General features: G+C 40.1%; 1 protein-coding gene across 2 annotated transcripts; it reads left to right on the plus strand.

Annotated features, from left to right (window-relative positions):
• Window positions 1-511: 511 nt before the first annotated feature.
• Window positions 512-23,203, plus strand: tnfrsf21 (tumor necrosis factor receptor superfamily, member 21). Of its 2 annotated transcripts, none has more exons than XM_046836738.1 (6): window positions 512-1,223; window positions 5,744-6,380; window positions 9,339-9,800; window positions 13,836-14,101; window positions 18,585-18,798; window positions 20,472-23,203. In XM_046836738.1, exons 1-6 carry the CDS (start codon window positions 1,200-1,202, stop codon window positions 20,699-20,701), a joined length of 1,833 nt encoding a protein of 610 aa, XP_046692694.1. In that variant the 5' UTR covers window positions 512-1,199; the 3' UTR covers window positions 20,702-23,203. The 2 variants fall into 2 exon arrangements, with proteins under 2 accessions (XP_046692694.1, XP_046692693.1); XM_046836737.1 differs by lacking the exon at window positions 512-1,223 and adding an exon at window positions 1,977-2,115.
• Window positions 23,204-23,533: the final 330 nt, after the last annotated feature.

Genomic DNA, 23,533 nt, shown 5'->3' on the forward strand with positions numbered 1-23,533 from the left:
GTGTGGCTAATATTATTAATCTACTCAGATCGAGAGCTAGGTATTATAATTTGTCTCGAATTGTGAACCAGGTATTATAAATCAACTCAAAACGTGAGCCAGGTATTATAAGTCCATTTAAAACACGAGGCCTATATTATAAATCAACTCGAATCTTAGGCATTTATTAAAAATAAACTCAAATTATGAGAGAGGTATTTTAAATCGACTCGAATCGTGAGCCAGGTATTATAAACTCAACTTAAATCATGAGGCAGGTGATCGAGGTATTATATATCGATTTGAATGGCGAGTCAGGTATTATAAATCGACTTGAATCATGCAGTTGGTTTTATAAATGGACTCGAATCGTGAGGTAGGTATTCGTAGTATTAAACAGGGTTATTCAAAAAGAATGAGCCGATATCATGACGCATTTCTTCACTTCTCAAACATCGTCATACAATGAGTCAGTGACCATTTAAAAGAGGAATTATCTAAGTTTTGAATGGCTGCCACAGGGGCGATGTAGTCGCGTCGTTATTCCGGAAACGTTCAGTTGTAAAATTGCGTAATGAAATCGGTTCATTCTGTTTGAAAAACCCTGTATATCGATTTGAATGGTGATGCAGGTATTATAAATCGTCTAGAATCGTGAGGCAGGTTTTATAAATATGCTTGAATCGTAAGTCTGATATCGTGACTCGACTCGAATCCTTTAAGGGATCAGGGCTGTGTGTGTGTGTGTGTGTGTGTATATCAGTGTATATCAGTGTATCAGTAAATCAGTAAAGCGCTCGCGCTGCTGAGGTTCGCCGGTGACGTGAGTCTCGAGCGCCCACCCGCTTTGCGACACAACGCCGCACAGCAACAACAACAACAAGCAGCAGGAGAAGAAGAAGAAAAAGAAGAAGAAGAAAAAGGAGAAGGCGCAGCCGGGGAGCGGCCAAACCCGGGACACAAATCCATCATCGCAATGGGAATTACAGCACTAACGCAGAGCAGAAGGCTTTCCCCATCTAACCAAAAGCTCGGCAGGAGCATGATAGGAGTTGAAGGCACCTGCCACGACGGCTTCGGGCATGAACGTGTGTATAATGCAAAGCTCGCCTTGATCTCGAGCTCTTCCACCTTCTGGAGATAAAATTCACCTCTTTGTGGACCTGCCATTTCTCTATGAGAATTTTTTGGATTCATCGAAGCTCAATACAAAAACAACAATGTCCATCACTTGGACACTAACGGTAAGGAACGAATTTACATGAACATCCTTCTGCATTACACATAGATAGCATGATGATGAAGAGTAAGAGGATGATGATTATTATAAATACTGTTTATAGACTGAAGCAGGAGCATTGGTGATTTTTAGTGACATTGCAGTAGTGTTTGCCTGGACCACAAGCCCCTGTGCTGCCTGTGCTCGAGCTTCATCATCATCATCATCATCATCATCATCATCATCATCACCACCACCAACTTCTATTGTTTAAATCCTACTGATCTACTACACTGCATTTCTACATTTAACACTAGGCCTAAAGGTGGACTACAGGGTATGATCATATGTAAATGTAAACACTGATCTCTCCTAAACTCAATGTTTAGACATGTAAATCTCCAATGCACAATTTGTTTTATTATAAATGTCCACGTGTCCGTCATCTCAAACCTCACACGTGTCCTGGAAAGATCATTAATTCGTATTACGTGCCTCAAAGTTATGGCACAGTGTACAAATCTTAAACTGGGATTATAAATTCTGAAATTGTGATTATAATCCATATCAATCTCTGTCCTGAAGTGATGGCCTTTGTGAAATACCTTTAACGTTTCGTATCGAAAAGGTCGAATGTGGACGGTTTGAAACGTAGAATGTTGTTTTTTTAGATACTAACCTAATTAAAAACCAATAAAGAAGTGCCATGTTTGTTGTTGAAGAGACATGAAATTGGACACAATTGGCTGCAGGCAGAGATTGCGGTTTGCTCGCACTGGTGCTCCGACCTGCTTATGACACGCCGTAACAGGTGTATTGCTCCTGATTTCCTGCTTCCATTGTGCCTGATTGAAATTCTGCAGCAACGACGACAAGATTCTGGACATTCATTATCTGTAGATGAAACTTTTGGCTCTGTATGTAATGTATCTTAAGACCTTATGTAAATTATGTGAAAATTATATCTGGCATACGTATCAAAGTCTTGGTTCTCAATACGAATGCAGTGTGAGAAGATATTATTGGGTAATAATGTGAAGCTTAGTGACTCTGATGGTGCCGAGGGACGTAGATACATGACTAGCTACTAGGGATGTGCATCTTCATCACTGAGGCCAGTGCGATTCGCATCTCGATGCAAAGCCAATGATACAATACGTTAAAAAAGATACATATGAAGCAGCTCTGGATGCGATATGATACGATTCACCCCTGTTATGATGCAGTGCGATCTGATTTTTGATTTGATTCAACACAATGCAATATGATAAGATGGAAAGAATATAATGCTATTTAGTTCATATATAACACATTGCTCTTTCACAAACATGCCTTTGTAGTGCAACAAAAAAAGAAACAAAATTAAATAAAAGCAGACGTTCTTTTCCTGTTGTGTCTCTAGGAAGACGCAGCTCTACCTCTGCCATGTTAATGCCACCCCTCGGTCTCAGTAGTGTTGTGATGTGTCATATTCACGAAGCAGCATCAGTGGTGAGGGAACGATTTAGTGAGGAGAAATTCGTCTACAAATCAAATATGTCACTTTTTAATTAAAAATATAGTGTCGTATAGTGCATTCTAATGTCAACTTGTATCGGATGCACACTTTTTTTAATCGATGCATCATATTGTTAACTTTTATGCCAATGCACTGATACAAATCAGTGAATCTTACCATCCCTAATATATGTTCTCCTGGCCTTCCTTGTGTTCGATTCCTGGCAAGACTTTGTCATTCGTACAGTATGATATGGAGTTTATGGCAGAAGAAGTTGAACTTTAATTTCTAAAGTGACACAGCAAATTATATACTGCTGCCAGGTCTGTATTGTGAAGATCAACAAGTCGAAGATTGAGGCATGGCGGAGACTATTACAGGGGGAAAAATATCAGTAAGATGGCAGGAGATACTGTGCGTCTTTGGCAACTTGACGTTCAGCACTGCAGCAGCACAATATGCGGCGGAGGAAGACGCAATTCACGTATGCTGCATCAATCTCTGGGCCAGTCTCACCTGCAGGTCAGCCTGAGAATGTGATGAGTCATTCAGTTCAGCACATATGCCATACTTTGAAGCATATGTAGTAAGAGAGATTCATCACTTCATCGTCATCAACTTATATGCTTCTGATGTCTAGGTTTCGATTTCGGTGATCTCAGCACTACCCTGTGCATTTTTGGTGAAAGATGAAAATACATGTACTGTATGTGATTGGACATTGTAGTATTTTTTGATTCATACGTCTTATGGAATAGGTCACAGTGTGATTGATTAATGAATAATGACGGCCAATCACGTGTCAGCAGTGCAGTGCAATGCTTCCCACAGGCCATAAAGTTCAATATCTTCAGTTAATGTTTACATCAAAGTATGATCTCTGTGAATTTGTGACTCTATGGCATTGTTGTTTGTACCAAATGAGCTATTTTGAGTTTTTCTCAAAAACTGCTTGGATTTTCACACAGAACAGAGAATGACCAGACTGGTCTGATGAAATCTATAGTAACTCGAATAATCAATTTTACACTTGCGATGAGCAGAAGAGCATCTGAAAAACCCACAACACAAACTTTTTGTAGTAGAACCATAAAGTCGGTGATCTACAACTGCAGAAAACCACACCCGGTTCCTCTTCTGTCAGCCAGCTGTTCAGAGATACATGTTTTGTGCCTGCTGAGATACTTTTCTGATCACCACAGATGTAAAGACTGATTTTTTATGTTACTGAGAGACTGTAAGACTGATTTACTACAAATCCTCAGCCCTTGGTCCTATCACTATTAGAAGCTATTTTTGCTTTGAGTTTTTTGCTTTTGATTTTTTTACGGGCAAACTGTTTATAGGAGGAGTGGAAAAAAATCAAAGAAAATCTAATTAGGTGGAAATTGATGTCATATGGTGCTTTATTTTGTCTTTACACAAAGAATACAGCACCGGATCCATGGTTCAAAAGATATGCAATACATCCAAATGAGGCCCATATTTGACTAAAAGTTTATATATGGACTTACAGCCGATTTATATGTCGATGGGAAGATCATCTGCAACAATCCATTCTTTCTTTCTTTCTTTCTTTCTTTCTTTCTTTCTTTCTTTCTTTCTTTCTTTCTTTCTTTCTTTCTTTCTTTCTTTCTTTCTTTCTTTCTTTCTTTCTTTCTTCGCATCTTTTAGCATTCTTTTATTGTGTGTTCTGTTGCTTTGGTTGGTACTGAGGTGTTTAAAGTAGGAATGTAGATTACACACTTCACTTGTGCATAACAATGCAATAAATAACTAATCCACGCTGTATGAACAAATGTTAGTGGACACCTGAGCATAAAATTGATGTGCTTTTTGAACATTTCATTCCTTATTTATCAGCAATGGGCAACAATTTTCCCAAATTTATTGCAAATATGCTTCTCTAGTCAGGATTGTTCCATAATCAGGTCCCCCAGTAATAATCTATAAAGCCTGTTCTTTAAAATTAATTAAACAGACACAGATTGGACAGTGAAGATATCAGGGCTGGAACAACGCCCCTGAGTACAGTGTATGATTTAATGGACAGTGGATGCATTACGCTTCTCGGAGGAGATCCAGCCTATTGAAGTTTTTTTAATCAGTATGGAACATTGTTGTTGTTGTTTTTTTTTGCCGTAATGTAAATGTAGGCATGGACAATATACAGATCACACAGATTTATACATAAACAGCAGAAAATGAAACAACATTGCTGCCTTTGCATCGTTGCCAAAGCACTGTGTCGATGAAGGGAATAAAGTGTAGGCAAAAAGAGAAAGACATGGAAGCAAGAATAAGCAGAAAACTGTTATGAATGGTTTTGGCAGCTCTTGAGCCCAATAAATCTTTAATCACTTCAGAATGGTGCTGCATTCAACAGTGGTTAGAAGTTCGACGGAATGGTTGTCTGTCGCAGTGTAATCTTTTTTCTTCCTTCTGCCCCCTTTTTTTCCCCCTTCCTGTGATTTTTATAATTCAAGTGCTAACAGCTTCTTTAAGTCTTTTATCGTGTCTCTCGGGTAGTAGGGAAGCCCATTTGCTGTCATCATAACCTCATACAATTTTTCCAGGAAGAAGAAAAATTTTTCCACTAGGTTTTTGTGGTGATTTGTCTCGGAAGATTTGTGCAGTCTGCATTAACATTCATTCCATAGGTTTTCAGTAGGTTTGGAGCTTTATAGCAGGAGATCTTAAACTGCAATACATGGAAAGCATATCATCACAGAACTGGCTTTGTGTAGAGAGGCATTGTCATGCTGAAACAGTTTTGGGTCTCCTAGTTCAAGTGAAGGGAAAATGTCCTTCTACCACCTCCAGTTTTGTGTTAATAGTTTGGAAAAGAACCACATACTGTATAGCCAGAAAAATCAGGTGTCTTGTAATTTGTAATTTCTCTGGATAGTTTTTTTTATCATCAAACGCATTAAACCTGTTTTTCTGTTGATCGATGATGACAATATCATCATATGTCTGGTTTTGATCATGTATCAGTATGTCTGTTTTTGATTATGACAATACTTATAAATGTTTTCTTTCTGTAGCTTCTCTACACCCTGGTTTGCGGTGTGCTGGTCCAGGCTTTGACCCCCAGCCCGGGCAGAGAGGGGTCTCTTTTGCCCCGTCAATACCGCCACAAGGACCCGGACACAGGCGTCCAATATTTGTGTGACAAATGTCCAGCAGGCACGTTTGTATCATCCCACTGTTCCAACAGCAGCGTGCGAGAATGCACAGAGTGCCCGGCAGGAACGTTCACGCGGGGCGAGAACGGTGTTCCGCAGTGCCACCGCTGCCGAAATCCCTGCCAACCTCCTTTTGTTGAAAAGTCTCCTTGCACGGCTACGATGGATCGCACATGTGTCTGCCCACCTAGTACTTATGCCAAAGACAGTAATTGCCTCCCCCAGCCCGTGTGCCTGCCAGGTTGGGGAGTGCGCAAGTCGGGGGCCAAGTTAGAGGATGTCCGCTGCCGCAGATGTCCACGGGGAACCTTCTCGAATGTGCCGTCGCGTGCGCTGAAGTGCCAAACGCACACAGACTGCCAAGCGCTAGGAATGCTGCTGCTGCTCAGGGGCACTGACAAGACAGACAATGTGTGTGGAATCTCCTCTTCCTCATCATCATCTTCACTGGGCCCTGCCTCATCCTCCTCACACAGCACTGACCCTGCAGTCACAGGTAGGAATGTAAAAGACACTGACAGGAGCATCTACACTGGGCGCAGAAAATTGAGAATCTTAAGAATTCTTAAGAATCTTGAAATAGTTTTTCCCCCACACACAGACGAATTACACTAACACAACGATTTACCCTAATTCCAAAGAAAGTGGGGATGCTGTACCATTCACAGTACAACCATATCCAACGTTCAATCTCTAGCTGAGAATCTCTACCATTTTCAGAAAACAATAAGGTCATTTTGTATTTGATGGCTGCAACAGGTCTTGAATAAAGTTGGGACGGGGCAATTTTACCCCCCAGTAACTGTATTCTGTCAGTATACATCTGGGAACTGAGACCAGATGTTGAAGCTTTGCAAAGGAAGGTTGTCACGTATGTTTCTGATACAGGATTCTAAGCTGCTAAACAATTCTCGGTGTCCTTTGTTGTGTTTTTTGTTTCACAGTGCGGCAAACGTTTTTTAATTAGTGAAAGGTCTCATTTTTTTTTAGATGTGTTGCAGCCATCAAATACAAAAATTACCTTAATTATTCCTTAAAATGGTATAGATTTTCAGTTTAAACATTTGAAATGGTTTTATCACGAATATTGGTTTATGAGATTTGCACATCATTGCGTTCTGTTTTTAATTTACAATTTACCAGTGGCGGGCGGTGCATTTGGTATGTGGGCCTTCAGTGGAGACTCGAATTAATCCACCTCTTAATACCATCACGTTGCAATTATAGAAACCATCAATACGATACAAAAACGCAATATAACAACGGGTGGCATTACATTCACTGGTCTGGAAGTGGTGAACAAACCCTTTCCTGGGCTGAGACAAGGTTGGCCGACCTCTCCTCACGATGTCTAGCTTTTCTTCAAAATGGATTTTTAAGAATGTCCAATACCAAATCAATTTCTCTCTCTCCGCAGGCGTAAAAAAAGTCAGATGTATTAATGTGTGCATTACACACGTGTTTTACCAGTCGAACTTGGCTTTAACTCTGCTCAACCAATCAGAGGACGGAAAAATGCTGACGCTATTCTGGACCAGCTAGCTGCCCTGTGAGGCAATTATGAAATCTGATTGTTAAAGAAACAGAGCTTTTTCTTGAAGAAACTATAGTAAAAAGGCCAGCAGTACTGACATTGCAGGCTCTGGGCAGATTAGATTGACAGCACAAAGAGGCTGAAATCTGATTGAACAACAAATCGAACATCCACATACACGTACTGGAAGCAGTGCAGCCAAGAGAAACGCTACGAAATTAAGAGAATAAACTGTTAGGAATAAATTAATACAATTTCATGAAACAAATATTAGAATTTTTCACAGTGTCCCAACTTTATTCTGAATTGGGATTGTACATGTAATACAGTATACGTGGCATTTGTGTCCTGGAAGATGAGGAAAGTTTTGTGTCAGTGTAACACATTTAAATCTGTCCACCTCATTGTCTGTTTCTACACCCAGTTTTCAGTATTATTATGATTTAAATTTTTTTTTACATCCATCCCAAAACTAGACAGAAACAATCAAGCTAGTGGGGAAAAAGTGTTAGAAATAAAATAGGATATTATTTAGCTATAGAAATAGCTAAAATGCTTTATAGTGTACAACCTAAATAAGGGAATAATCTGCAGGGGGCTCCGACATGCGTGCCATTGGCAATGGGGAAAGTATGTGCGAACTGTAAAAAACAGGAGTTTTTGTTATCCTAACCCCAGACAGACACCATCCTACAGATCTGAAAATGTGTTAGAAAATCCCCTCAGGCAGACAAGGATAGTTCACAGGAGAATTTTCTTTTTTTGCAGGTTTTATAGTTAATCCTCCTCAGCTCCTAAACAGAAGATGACAAAGAGAACGTCTTCCAATTGCAATGTCAGATTTCGTACATGAATAGAGCGCTCGCAGACAATAACTGTTTGCTTTAGGAGAAGTAAATAGCTTAGCAAAGGCACCATGAGTTGACTAATTATGTGTGTGCTCCAGCAAATATGGACTGAATGTCGAATGGGAGGTTCATCTATGTTTATCTGTTTAAAAGCGCTTATTAGCTTCCCTGCCCTAAAATCTTGTTCAACACTCATTCAGCCGCCCACTTTCCGCTCCCTTCCAAAGTCAAACACATTTAAATATCTGACTGGTTGGAATGAGATTTTCCCATGTAAGGATCAATCAATTTTATAGGACACACATTTGCAAGCTGGTCCACATGAAAGGGTTGATGGTGGTGATAGAGAGCTGGGTGGCTTCCTCAGCACAACTAGCTAACAACTAGATACACTCTCTCCAGTCATGCTAACAAGGCTAAACAGAAAGAAGGACAATGTGACTGGATTTTTGTGTGGTTTTTGTAACGAACAGTTGTGTGAAAAAAACAGTTTTGTTGTTTTTTACGTATCAGGACGCAATAAAAATCATCTGGTCATCAGGTCAGGAATACAACAAAATGTGAAAATCTTAGTACACCCTTACAGCTTTTAGCGGATTGAAAAAGCTTAGTAGCAGCCAGGTGCTGCTAATTAAACGCTGTCTTCAGCATTTTTCACATGACTGTAGTTGGAGTGGAGATTTTAGTGAGACCTGGCAGCCCAGCACACCAGTTTTCATTCTGTTCCATTCTAATACATGGCTTTTGCTTTCTTTATACACTTCTAAACTGTCTGCTTGGATCACAGACAAGGTCATTAAGTTCCACTGATTGTACTCAAATCAAATTTAAAAAGGAATTTGAAGCCACGCATTCAATTTCGAGACACTGATGTATCACATTGTAGATAAATCTTTACTAAGAGAACTTTAGAACGGTAAATGCTACAAAAACCATCAAACAGCTTGCTGATAGAACATGATGTTTCTTTTGTATATTAAGGCCGTTTGTATGTGTGCATTTGATTTAGCTTTTTTATCTTTCTCTCCTCTGATACTACAATTCTCTCTTTCTTTCTGTCTTGCTTTTTCAGTCCGGTCATCAGCAGCTGTCCTAAAACTAACCAATTCACAAACGACCCTCGGCATGTCGAACTTCCAGACCCCTGCAACTCCCCCGGACGAAGCCAGAGTTCTGAACTCCCCAACACCTGACCCCTTGCCATCGTGGAATCCCCTGACGGCGAATCAGCAGTCAGCTCTGTCAGAAAAGAAGAGCCAGGGTTTGTCCCTCAGGCCTGTCAGGAGAGGCTCGCCTCGGCCAAGCATGCACAAGCACTTTGACATCAACGAACACCTGCCCTGGATGATTGTCCTGCTTCTGCTGCTGGTCCTTGTGGTGATTGTAGTGTGCAGTGTTAAACGCAGCTCGCATGTTCTGAAGAAAGGGCCCCGGCAGGACCCCAGCAGCATCGTGGAGAAAGCCATTCACAAGAAGCCTAGCTCTCCTGCAGGACACAACAAGGAGAGGTGGATCTACTACTCCAACGGCCAGGGTGAGAGCCCAATGCTTTTTCCCAGTCAGTTCTATTAGAGAATTAAAAAGGGTTGAAAAAGAAATCATATTCTTAGGTGTCCACATCCAAAGACATCATATACAATTGTACTCAATCTGTGATAACAATTTGGGAAAGGACCACATAAGTTTTGAAATGTCAAGTGTCCCAGTACTTGTTCCATGTGGTGTGTGTTTTATTAAGAAGACATTTGCCAGGCAAGATTTATATCCAGGGTTCAAAACAAGGGCTCGTGAACTAATTCTGAGTCACATTTGCATATTTTCCCGTCGATTCCCCTCCGCTAAGTGAATCAGCAATGTGTCACGCATGCCTGTACTGTTATTGAGTTCTAAGACTAACCAGTTTCTCATATCACCTTCCATTTGACTCACTTTGCCCTCGGCTTCACATTTGGCTGTTTGACATACCGTTAGTGAAGATTATTTTCTTGCTTGACTGGTAAACAAGTGTAAGGACTATTACTGTGGTTTTCAGTCACTCTTATGAATGAGAGCGATATGATAAAGCATGTAATATAAATACTATAGTATCTGGAATATACAGGAAATGGAGCTGGAGTGGGAAAGGTTTGGAAAATTCATAATCGCCATTCAGGCAACTCTCTCTGGTTTCATTCCACACTTGCAAGCATACACTTATTTTATGTATATTTTTTCTATTACACACACCTCTCTTTTTTCAGCTTCTCTTCTTGTGCATGCAGGTAAGGCGATACCCGGATCATCTCTTCTGTCTTACCACTCTCCGGTTTCCTCACATACACAGAAACGTTGACTGAGTTTTTTTCCGTTGGTTCCGTGGAAGCTTTTATAGAACGAATTCCCACACGTTTCCTCTCTCTCTCTCTTTCTTTCTCTTCCTCTTTTATTCTGTCCTGTATTTGCTATTTACTCAATGAAAATGAATGCACGTTGTACTGTTTGTCACATACTTGACCCCCCCCACCCCCTTTCCGCTCACAGAGCGTCTCTTTTCTGTTCATTTTTTCTTTCTATTCTTTAGTCTTTCACTTAAGTTTCTGTGTGTTTTATTTCTTTACTGTAAACTGTGAGTGTGCAGGGGAATGACAGCATCGCGGGCTGCCAGGTTGCACTAGTGACACTTCACCACTGCAGCTTGTGTGTGTTTGTGGTCGTGTGAATGCACCCCAGATCCAACCACAAGCAGTTGAAACCAGATTATTCCAGTTCCCTGTTTGGTGAGTGGGTTTATAAGTGAAGTGCTGAAGCATGGTGCGAGGATACAAGAGGGGGTTTATTACAGGAGGTGCCCGGGTTCAGGGTTTCCACCACATCCTCTGTTGAGAAACCTCTTGTACAGATGCATACTGTACCTGAAAAGCAATCAGGCATTTCAGACAGTATGTTATTTTATGTTGATGTTCCACACCTTGTAGTGTATCAGAGAGAAAAAAGTTTGCACAGCCTCTATTACAACTACAGATTTATTTATTTTTTTTTTACTTAATGAAACAAAATACCTAAAACTTGTCAGGTGATGTAGCAAAGTGTTTTTGGAACAGCAATTCTAATACTATTGTTTTGGTTATAGCATACGAGTCAAAAGGTTTGGACACACCTTCTCCTTCAGTGTTCTTGTACATTAATACTAAAAAAAAGACATCCAAACTATGAAAGAACATGTATGGAATTATGTAGTAAACAAACACGTGTTCAACAACCAAGAATGTTTTTATATTTTCGATTCTTCAAAGTAGCCACCTCTTACTTTTTTACTACAATTTTGCTCACTCTTGGTATTCTCTCAGTCAGCCTCATGAGGTAATCACCTGGAATGGTTTTCCAACAATCTTGAGGAGTTCACAGAGGTGTCAAGTGCTTTTTGGCTGCTTTTCCTTCACTCTTTGTTCCAACTCGTCCCGAACCATCTCAACTGCTTCATAGGCCAGTTCATCTGATGCAGCACTCCAGGTGTGGAGGCATGCTTTCTGCATGATGAAGTTCCTCTAAATGTATATGGACGCATTTCTGTGAAAACTGTTAACAGAATGTTTCAGTAGATTTCTAAATTTATTCTTCTACTACCATCATGAGCTCCACCATTAATATAGATTAGTGAGTTTGTTTCAGAAGCATCATGCAAGCCCAAGCCATGACACTTCCTCCACCGTGCTTCACTCATTCACTTCACATGAGCTTGTATGCTTTGGATCGAGTGCAGATCCTTTCTTTCTCCATGTTAGCCCTAACCATTACTTTGGTAGAGGATAATTTCCAGGATTTCCAGAAGTTTTTTTTATTTTTACTGATCTTGTGGTATGGCCTCTATATTTCTGCTCTCAGGTTTTTTTTTTGCTACGAACGATCGATTGTGTTAACTTCACCAATGCCCTGTGGAGGTTATTGGTGATGTCACTGTTATTTTGGGGACTTTCCTTCACAGCTTTCAAAATACCTCCGTTATCTGCTACTGTTTTTTTCTCCCTTGGCTGACCTGTTCCATGTCTGGTTGTTAGTATACCAGTAGTTTCTTTTTAAGCACATTGTTTTTATTAAAAAAAAAAAGGCTCACAGATATCGCTTTGGTCTATGCTGTTTTTTTTCTTTTAGCAAGTTTTCACAGGTGAAGTCCAGAAATTGACCCATAATGTTTTGTGATCCTCTCCTGATCAGTACCTTTTACCTGTGAAATCTTGTACATTCTTTGTAAGCTCTTGAAACCCTGATGGAATTAGATGGACTGAAGATACTGTATATTGGTTATATATTGGTTTAATGTGAAATATTAACAAGGGTTTTAAAAGACTTCCTACAACAAGAGAACTGTATAAGGTGCAAGACCAGTTACTTTGATCCCAGGCAATAGTATGATAAGCTGAGTGCGTCCCATGTGCTAGTGACTTAATTCATCCAGCATGTTTTTTTTTTTACTAGTCCTGCAGGCGTTGTTTGTCTGTTTACTAGAGTAGTTAAACGTTGCCAATAAAGGGCTTCATAGGAAACATATAAATTCAAAATAGTGATCGTAGAAATAATGAATAGTTTCACTGGAGACCAGGCAATGCCTTAAACTGCATACCAAAGCCCACTTTGGCTCAGATCAAAGGGGAGTAAAGCATCTCTGTGTGCCCTACATTATGAAGTCCTCGATAAATGCTGTGAATAAAAGCTCATTGCTCAGGAGCATGATTGGCTGCACACTTTTTTATACGAGGCTGATCATAAAGTTTATGGGGGAGCTGAAGTCAGGCAGCATGTGCGGTATAGTCTAGGAAGTCCAAACAGTAGATTCTCCTTCTTCAGGGTAAAATCATTCCCTGTGCTGGTTCCAGCATGGTCTTTTGTCACTCTGCGGCTTGAAGTAGATACAGTCGAACTCTTAAAAACTAGTGCTGCATGTTGAAAATCTCTGTGGGATTGCAGGGTCATACTGATGATGCTGCAGTTCTTGTCACGCTGGCACAAGATAAGGTGACTAAGTCTTTCAAATCCATCACAGAGACACAAAAGCATGCAGGGGGAAGTCCCAGCTCATGTTCAGAGTCTCTTTGTTTCAAAGCCAAGTTAGACCTGTTACAGCTGGTTTACCGCCTCGTTTGAATTTGCCAACAATAAATGTATGGCCTCGCTTACACTGGCTTGTGGTGCTTTATTCAACAACATACCCCCCTCCCCCAACACACACACAAAACCCCTTTTATTTATTGCTTGTCTATGTATGGTCTGTAATATACTTAATTATACATTATATTATACATTAATATACATACTGTCTACATTGAGCATCATAATTGTCAGTGTCGGAGATTAGCGCTCCCTGAAAAGAAACCAGTGACAGTAATCCCAACATCTCCTTTCTTTAAAGTATTCTCTAGGATTTTTCTTTGTCAATGGTAGCAATCTTTGTACAGTCCTATAAATTTAGAAAAGAAGTCATGAAACATTTGGTCATTGCAATTTTTTTGACATAACTGATTGTACAATTCAAGTTATCAAGATGCATTAATGAAATGAATAAAACACTGTAAAACAGCATTTTTTTTATTCACAGGTGTTGATATCCTTAAACTGGTGGCAGCTCAGATTGGCAGCCAGTGGATCGAGATATACCAGACCCTGGCGAATGCTAACGAGCGGGAAGTGGCTGCCTTCTCCAGAGGCTACTCAGCTGACCACGAGCGCACCTACGCTGCCTTACAGCACTGGACCATCTGTGACAGTGACGCCAACCTGGCCAAGTTAATAAACGCCCTGCATCATCATCGCCGTATCGATGTGGTCGAGAAGATCCGTTGCGTCATGGAGGACAACCCTCAGGTAACTCACAACACTGGTGATGTAGCTCTTCCTCTGATTTAGTGGTGAAGGTGAATAAATTATGTGTTTATTGTACATGTAAGAACAGAAGCCTGACCAGAAGCCTGACCTTCAATATGGTGCGCAGCATGATTCGTAGCGAAGCATGTACCTGAGGACAAACACAGTATGACCAAAAGTTTTCAGACTTCTCCAGCCATATGTGGTTGTTCCCCAAAATGTTAACACAGAGTTAGAGGCACACAGATGTGTAGGATGCCTTTGGATGATGTAGCATGAAATATTCCCTTGAAGACACAAACCTGTTCCAGAATAAAAATTACCCAGTGCACAAAACCAGCTCCATGAATATACACTTTACATTGGTTGGAGTGGAAGATCTCCTGCGATAGAGCTAAACCCCACCCCTACTGAACATCTTTGTTATAAATGTGAGTGCTGACTGCACCCCAGGCCTCCTCAACTCACCTACATCAGTCCCTGACTTTACTAACACCCTGGTAGCTGAAAGAATCTCAACACACTCAAACATGATGTGGAACATCTTCCCAGAAGGGTGGTGGAAACTTCTGGTCAGGTGTCCACAAACTTCTGTCCATATAGAGAATAAACTTTTGTTCAGAATGATTTTAAAGGTTATGAGTAACTCAATATGACTCGTTTTGAGCATAGGAAAAGCAGGAGACTGGTAAAATGTCAGCACTTATTAGCCTGTGATTCTGTTCTCATGCTGTATGTTTGCTAGAATTAGTTTAGTTTGAATGCAGTCACTCTGCCAAAGTACTAGAAAATTGAAAGCTTGAATTTAGTAGAAATCTCTCAAAACAGGTTTTATAATCTCATAATAAAAAACTCTAGTAAAAAACAGAGCAACATCCTGCGCCTGTTCTGGCTCCATTCCATACCACTACAGCACTTTTTATCCAGTCCTGGTCATGGGATAAAGAATCAATCATCAACTTTCGTTTTAAAGCTTCAGCTAAAGTACCTGGCTCATCGTCCTGTTCCTAGTTGCGGGAAAACACTTTATGCTTTACCCTTGTCTCAAGGTCAGTTGGCAGGGATAAGAATTTCTGATTCATATCTGATTCCCCATTGTACAGGGATTCGTTTGATTCATTCATCTCTCAGCACAAGTTAATAACACCTGGCTGGAAGGAAAACGTATTTAGCGCAGCAAACAAACCATCCGTCACCCGTCCATCCGTCCATCCGTCCATCCGTCCATCGATCTATCGATCTATCGATCTATCGATCTATCTATCTTCCTGAAACTGTTCACTTTAACTATGAGACATAAAAACTTCCAGCATGTGCACAAAGCCAGACTTTAACCCTTTGTGATGAATTCTCACCTTACATCAGTTCACTTTAGTATACTTTTGTTTACTTTTGATGAAAGAGTACAAATCTTTATAAGCACACTTCAAAATCTAGTGGTACATTTTCCCAGAAGAGTGAAGGTTATTACAACAGCAAATGGGCCCCTTAACAGCCTCTGAAGGTATTAAGGTATTGAACTGAAAATATTAGTCAATATTCATTTCAAATCTACTGTAAATGGAGCCAATAATCTGAATACCATGTGACTTGATAACTCTGATATATCCAGAGACACCGTGATGCCTTTACACCACCTGATGAAAAGAAGCATGTTGGCTGTGTGTGTGTGTGTGTGTGTGTGTGTGTACACGTTCTGCAGTAAGAGTCAATGTCTTTGGGAAAAGACTCTTATTGAGTGTTTTTCTCACGTCACAAGTGTAAAAATACATTCATGCAGCCAGTTCTTTGCAATGAAATGTTTATGAAACATTCACCAAAGTGCATCAAATGATTTTCCATGACAATGTCATATGAGACGGACTTGATGTTCCCAGTACTGTGGAAACAAATCTTACGTTTCTATGAATGGATGAGGTCATGTGACCCGTGGGCAGTGAAATTCCGAGGCGGTGAGTGCGGACATGAATTTCTTTCATTTGCTTGTTGTGCATCAGGACTGAGACTGGAACACGACCACGCTGCTCGAGTCACATGTGTTAATTAGCTAAGAGGGCAGATGAAGGGGCAAATGAAGGGGCAGATGAAAGGGCAGGCCCAATGCAATCCGGGCCAGAATACGATGAAGATTAGAAGGAGGATGCAGATGATGCAAACAATGACATTTCTAGCAAGTAAAAAATATTTTAAATACAGCCAAATATCTGTTTTTTCCTATTATAAGATTACAATGCAACAAATATAAGATTTTAAACCAATTTCTAGTTTAATATTACCTTTAATATTTAATATTACCTTTAATATTGCATTTCAAGCCGATAGTAAAGACATCTTCACTTGTAGCAACTAAATCAAGTAGTGCATGCACTGTATATGTAAAAAAAACAGGAAAAGGACTTTTTTTCTCTCTGGTGGTGAACACATTTATGTTTTCAGGATGTCTGCGCATCCATGATAAATTCTCCTTATATATTTTGTGGCCTGAAGTATTAAGACACCTGACTTTTCCTGCCATATGCAGTCCTTTCCCAGACTCTTACCACAAAGTTAGTGGTACACAAATTGATGTGATGTCTTAGCATGAAATTTTTCCCTTCAATTCACCTATGTGTCCCAAACCTATTCCTCTACATTGGTTGGTGTGGAATATATTGAGGGGCCTGCTATTGAGCGCTGACCCCATCCTCAACCCAGAGAGAGGTGGTAGCTCAGTGATTGGACTTTGGAATCGAAGGTCGCAGGTTCAAATCCCACCAACACTGAGCTCCCAGTGTTGGGCCCTTAACCCTAACCTGCTCAGTTGTAAGTAGCTCTGGATAAGGGGTCTGCCAAATGACATAAATGTAAATAAATGGATTGAACATGAATATAATGGAACGTTGCCTGCACCCCAGGCCTCCTCACCTGCATCAATACCTGAATTTACTAATGAATGAGCACAAATCTCAACAAATCTAGTGGAATGGTTTCCCTAAAGACTGGAGGTTAATATAACAGCAAATAGGGACTAAATGTGGAAAGGGATGTTAGAAAAGCACATCAGTCTTACGGCTAGGTGTCCACAAACGTTTGTCCATATATCAAAAGTATCTCAAATACGAGTGGTTGTGGGACATTTGTAAGATTTATGTGGATTTATCACTGTAACTGATCAAGTCAAAAAGCTTTTATTGCCATTTCAACCACATATTGCTGATGCAGTACACAGTGAAATGAGACAATATTCCTCCGGAACCCTGGTGCTCCATAAAACAACATAAAACAACATAGAGCGACTTCACACAACATAGAGCTACATACAGAACACAGAGTTAAGGACTAAAGTAAGTGTCCTCGCCACATAAAGTGCATCATGTGCAACCATGTGCGAACAGACAACACAAGACAGTGTGGGACAAATACACAAAATAGTGCTGACCAGTAAACCTACTGTATAATATAATTTACAGTATAATGTGCAAAAGAGAGAACTATATACAAGAGTGTATTTGTATACATAAACACAAAGTTGTGCAAAAACAGCAGTAGCAGCAGTCAAGAGGTGCAAAACAGTATGTAAACAGTATAATATAATTAAATATAAATATAATATGGGTAGTGAAATGATTGAGATGAGTAATGACTGTGTGTTGAGTTCAGGTGTGCACTTCATTAATACACAGTTGAGTGCGTGTGTGTGTGTGTGTGTGCGCATTTGTACAGTTCTGTGTGTTGAGGAACCTGATGGCTTGAGTGAAAAAAATGTTGCATAGTCTGGATGTGAGGCCCGAATACTTCAGAACCTCTTTCCTAAAGGGGCACAGCAAGACATGCATATTATTAAAGGTCAAGCCCCATGAATTCAGCCCCTGTAGTAGTAGAGTGCTGGAACTATCGTCAAAAATTCAAATAGATAGTTTTTCTGGGTTGCGTCTGCCCTGGAGCGGCTGAGTACGAGAGTGGCTCTAGAGGTGAATCACTGACACCACATGATGTTTGTTTTAACACGAGACGGCCTGTTGCACCTCGTCTATGTTAGTTTCTAGTGCATTGACTAAATGTAACCGAGAAAATAAACATTAATTACATTTAAAAATGTATTAGTAAATGTTGAGATTAGAAAATAAACAATACTTGTAAATCATTTGTTAACTTTAGTTATTGTTGCAAATGGAATATTACTTTAAAGGGTCTCAAAACAGTCATGCTAAGAAATGGTCACCGCTAAATGTCTTTAGAAAACCAGAGCTTTGAAATATTTTTTATTTTTATAATAACGATCAGTAATCTTTTACATAGTGTTTTTTTTTGTTTGTTTGTTTGTTGTTTTTTATTATCCAGTATCCATTTTTGTCCATCGGTAGATTAACAGGCTTTCAGGAATATGGCAGACAAAATGTGTTTAATTCTCATCTGCTGGTCTGCTGTTTGTGAGATTCAGCTTCATTATACACAATCAGCACGTTGCTAAATTTTCACATTTATTATCTTTGTGTCCCTGTAGTTTGATCTGAACCAGCTGATTATGTATGTGAATGCAAGCCAAGGTGCCAGCCCCAGCCATAAACCCCTGGATGCTCAGGGACTGGTGGTGGAACACTCACCACTTGATCGCGCCAAAGGCTTCTTCCCAGATGAGTCTGAGCCCCTGCTGCGCTGTGACTCTACCTCCAGCAAAGACTCCGCTCTGAGCCGCACAGGTTCTTTTATTACCAAAGGTATGTGTACTAGAAGAGTGGATGAAGTCTACTAATAAGCTTTCAGTGGTCACTCTGAAAACAAGGTGTGTCCCAGGGCCTTGAACATACTTTTTCTGTCTGGATCAGTGTAAATCAAAGAAATACAGGTGGTTACATTTTTGACTCTATAGGAGGTTCCTAAAAGCCTGGACGTTTGCACATATAGTTAGATGATTAATGTATTAATGACACGGTGGAACAAATTTTTTGTTCCTACTTATTATATTTTTCTTAATTGCTTACGCAGTATAGTCACTCGCTATTAATCCGGTCTGACTTTAGTTTTTGTAATCAGGACATTTATATTATGAAATGATTCATGAAGAAAATGGACAAATATAAATCTTTTACTTCATTAGTCACAGATAAAGTGACACTACTACATTCATTTATACTGAAGTTACACAAAATGACCACAAGAAATGTAGAAGTGAGTTTATAATATTGTCCTTGGGAGTGGCGTTTTGAGTCCTGCTGGAAGCACTGCCTGAGTATGCTTCCGTACTTCTAAATGTTTCTAGAAATTTTTAGAGTTTTAGAGATTTTTTATTCAGCCACATTAGAGATTCATTCGACACAAGGGTGTAAGTAAAGTCAGGTACTGATGTAGGTGAGGAGGTGGAGAGGCCTGGGGTGCAGACAGTGTTCACATTCCTCCAAATAAAGTTGAGTTCAGAGCTCTATAGCAGGAGATCTTCCACTCCAGCCCATGGAACACATATCATGATGGAGCTGACTTGGTGCACAGGAGCATTTTAATGCTGGAACGCAATTGGTCTCCTAATTCAAGTGAAGAGAAAAGTTCATGCTTCCACATTCAGTGACAGTGCTAACAGTTTGAGAAAAAATGGGTGTCCCAATACTAGATAGATAGATAGATAGAAAATATTAAGCCTGGAATGAGTAAAATTATCTAATCTAACATCTAATCTATAATGATCAATAATGATCTGTGGGGTCTGTTTTGCAGTGTGGATTGTTTTAAGACATCATTTGTAGTAAACAAGCACATACAGTATTGGCTTCAGATAAATGTGAAATGGCTCCTCCTTGTGGATGCTTGATGCGTTTACATGTGTTTTCTGTTTTTTTTTACTAGTGATGTGCATCTTCATAACTGAGGTGGATTCGATTCGCATCAAGATGCATAGCCAAGAAAATATGTTACATTAAAGATACATATGAAGCAGCTAATGTTACGATACGATTCACCCCTATTACTATGCAGTATGATCTGATTTCGATTAGATTCGACACAATGTGATTTAAAGCAGTACGATGGAATGGATAAAATATGATGCTCCGCAATTCAATGTGGTGCAGATATTTCACTTTTATTTATTTTGTTCAGGCAGACAACAAATCATAAATTTACTTAAGTGCCTTCTGACTTCTAACGCATGGTCCTTTAACAAACACGCCTTTGTAGAGCAAAAAAAAAAAAAAAAAGAATAAATATAAACCAGACTTTCTTTCCTTGTTGTGTCTCCAGGAAGATGCAGCTCTACCTCTGCCATGTTAATCTATATTCCATGTGACTAATAGTAGTAGTAATAATAATAATAATAATAATAATTATTATTATTATTATTATAAGTCCACGGTTCATTATCTTCCCAGTCACCTCGGTTCTTTCTTATATTTTCCAACAGAGAAGAAGGACACGGTTCTGCGGCAGGTGCGCCTCGACCCCTGTGACCTGCAGCCCATTTTTGACGACATGCTGCACATCCTTAACCCTGAGGAGCTGCATGTGATTGAGGAGATACCTATGGCCGAGGATAAGCTAGACCGTCTGTTCGAGATCGCCGGGGTCAAGAGCCAGGAGGCCAGCCAGACTCTTCTCGACTCGGTGTACAGCCACCTGCCTGATCTCCTATAGACGGGATTTGTTCATGGCTACTCACATGAAAGGAGTGAATGAGAGCGAGAGCAACACAAGCAAACATTCACTATCCAGAATATCCTTCTAAAAATCACACACGGATCTCTGAGCAGATTAAAAGCCATCGCTTAGCCTAATGTAGCTTCCATACATTTTTCTCCTTTACACCTCGGAGCTCCTGGTTTGTTTGTTCGTTCCTTCTTTTGTTTATTCGATTATAATCATACGTTCATGTTTTAAAATAAATGCGGTTCTAACCAGCGAGGTCTTTTCGTTCCTGCTCCGTGTTTATTACGAACTAGTTGTATAACCAGGATTTCCGATGTGAATCTATGGGCATTGAACAGCAACACTACTGGCTGCCATGTCACAATCATCACTGAACATATGCATTAATATTTTACTTGAATGTGGATGCGCCTCTTCAAGAAGTAAACAACAACCATGCTTGATGTTATATACAGTATCAGTCCCAGCTGGGAACTGAAGAAGCAACGCTTTCATGGTTTATTCGGTTTATTTAGAGGCCAGACTCTAGACTGTTTAATATCTACTCATTTATAATAGACAAATACGTATACGCAGTCCCTAAAAAAACTGCCATGTCGTCTAATGTCCTGTACACATTAGCTGGAAATGTCACACGGGGTTCCAACAAATTAAAAGCCCCTGCTAGTCCACTGTAGCATTTCAGAACTGTTCCTCTTGACACCTTGTCTTTTACGCTGTATTATAAGTTAACCTACAGCATATTCTTGCACACAATGACTACCGTGCATTGGTACTGATACACACAGACAAAATCAAGGTACAGGAATAAACCTGAAAGAGTACAAATACCTTGTCAGCAATGTACCTCTGAACATTGGTACCTTCTTGTTTGTACCTGTAAAAGAACATTTATGCGACTCCAGTGATATAACTGTACCTTTGTGTCCAGGACAAATCAGTCCAGCAGAACATCAGTGAAATGCTATAGAAAAAATATCAGCATGTAATTTAAAACCATACCAGGACACAAAGCAGCATTTCTATCACTAGGGTCACATAAATGTTCTTATACAGGTACGAACGAGAAGGTACATTCCTGTATCTTGATTTTTCTGTGTGTGTAATAGTTTGTTTAACCTGAATCGTGATCCTGTACCGTTTTTGCCAAAATGTGTTTATTGAGCACTGCTTTGTATAACAGTTTTTAATGGGCAACATAAAACTATTGGCTGAAGATGCGGATTTGAATGTCCTACTTGAGTTGGTTAGATGATGCGTCGATGTGCTTCTCCAAGGCGTACAGCAATCAGCCATAACATTTAAACTACGAGAGGTGATGTGAATAGAGTTGATCACTTTGTTACAACGGCACTTGTAATCGGAGTGGGATATATTAGGGAGCGCATGAACAGTCAGGTCTCTAAGTTGATGTGCTGAAAGCAGAGTCAGGGTTATGGGCACTCACTGATGCTCACTGATGCCTGTGAAGAGCAAAGAGTAGTCCGTCTGGTTCATTACTACAGAAGTGCTTTCAGTGGAGCTCTGATAGGAAGAGTCAGAACACACAGTGCATTACAACCTGCTGTGTGTAGAGCTGCGTAGCTGCAGAACAGTCAGAGAGCACATGTTAACTCCTGTACACCACCCAAAGCTCCAACAGTGTTTGGGCGTGGCTGACCTGGGCAAGAGATGGTACCAGGTTACTCTTTAGGAAGAATGTGAGCTGGTGGAGGCAGTGCGATGCGCTGGGTGATGTTCATGTACCTATGACCTAGGACACTTGCTAACGGTTTCTCTAATGTCAGCGGACGGGATCTTTCGCCTGGATAATGCTCCCTGATAAAGGGCCCAAGGTGTTGACTCGGCCTCCAAAAACAAGGCAAACTAGTCTGATCTATAAAACTGCTGCTAGGTTCTTGGTGCTAGATACCACAGCACACCTTCAGAGGTCTTCGGGAGTCCAGGCCTCAATGTTTCCGAGCTGATTTAACAGCACAAGGGGAACCTACACAATACTAGGCAGGTGGTTTTATGGTTTTATTATATTTTATGGCTGATTGATGTATGATGCGTGAGGCTCAAAATGGCTGAACTAACATCCATAGAAGGTCATTTTGTTTCATGGTCCATATTTCAGACGATGAGATGTAGAATGCAGTATGTATCTAATATGGTAACTCTAGTTAGTGTTTTATTGAGACTCTACTGTCAGACATCCCATTCCAGGATTCATTCCTCCTCCCTTTTGACCACATGGTGCACAGGGTTTATTTGGCCTTTGTTTGACAGTCAGGGTAAGAAGAAAAGCGTTGGGGAAGCATACTGGCAGCTTTCATGACTTCTGCTGGATTGTAATCACCAATCAAATCCAGTGGTGTCAAACGGATGAAGCTAGGGTATATAATTTCCACCTGCAGATTGAAGCGGTAAACCACGTAAACAGTATATTTAATGTGATGTAAGACAAGAGATTGACGACTGACCAATAAAAATAAAAACATTGTTACATTGGTGTGTTTCGTGTCTCGCTTTCTCTTTAAGCTAAAAGCAAAACTGCGTCTGTATATTAACCCACGTGCACCCACGTCAACAGATTGCCCTTTGCCTACTGACCTTTCAGAAAAACACTGGGCTCCTTAATTTCTGTCTATTTTCTTGTAAACCAATAGAACATTAAATATAAGGAAACCTTCCACACGCATTATTTACTTTATCATGTAGCACTTTGATAGAACTTTTTTCTTAATAACTGCTTGGAATTCTAAACCCTGCTAATATCCTAAAAATCCTAAATCTCAGTGTATGACAGTAGTGTGCTAAGCACTAGCATCACACTAC

This window comes from Silurus meridionalis, chromosome 23, assembly GCF_014805685.1.
Source record: "Silurus meridionalis isolate SWU-2019-XX chromosome 23, ASM1480568v1, whole genome shotgun sequence".
NCBI classification, from domain to species: Eukaryota; Metazoa; Chordata; class Actinopteri; order Siluriformes; family Siluridae; genus Silurus; species Silurus meridionalis.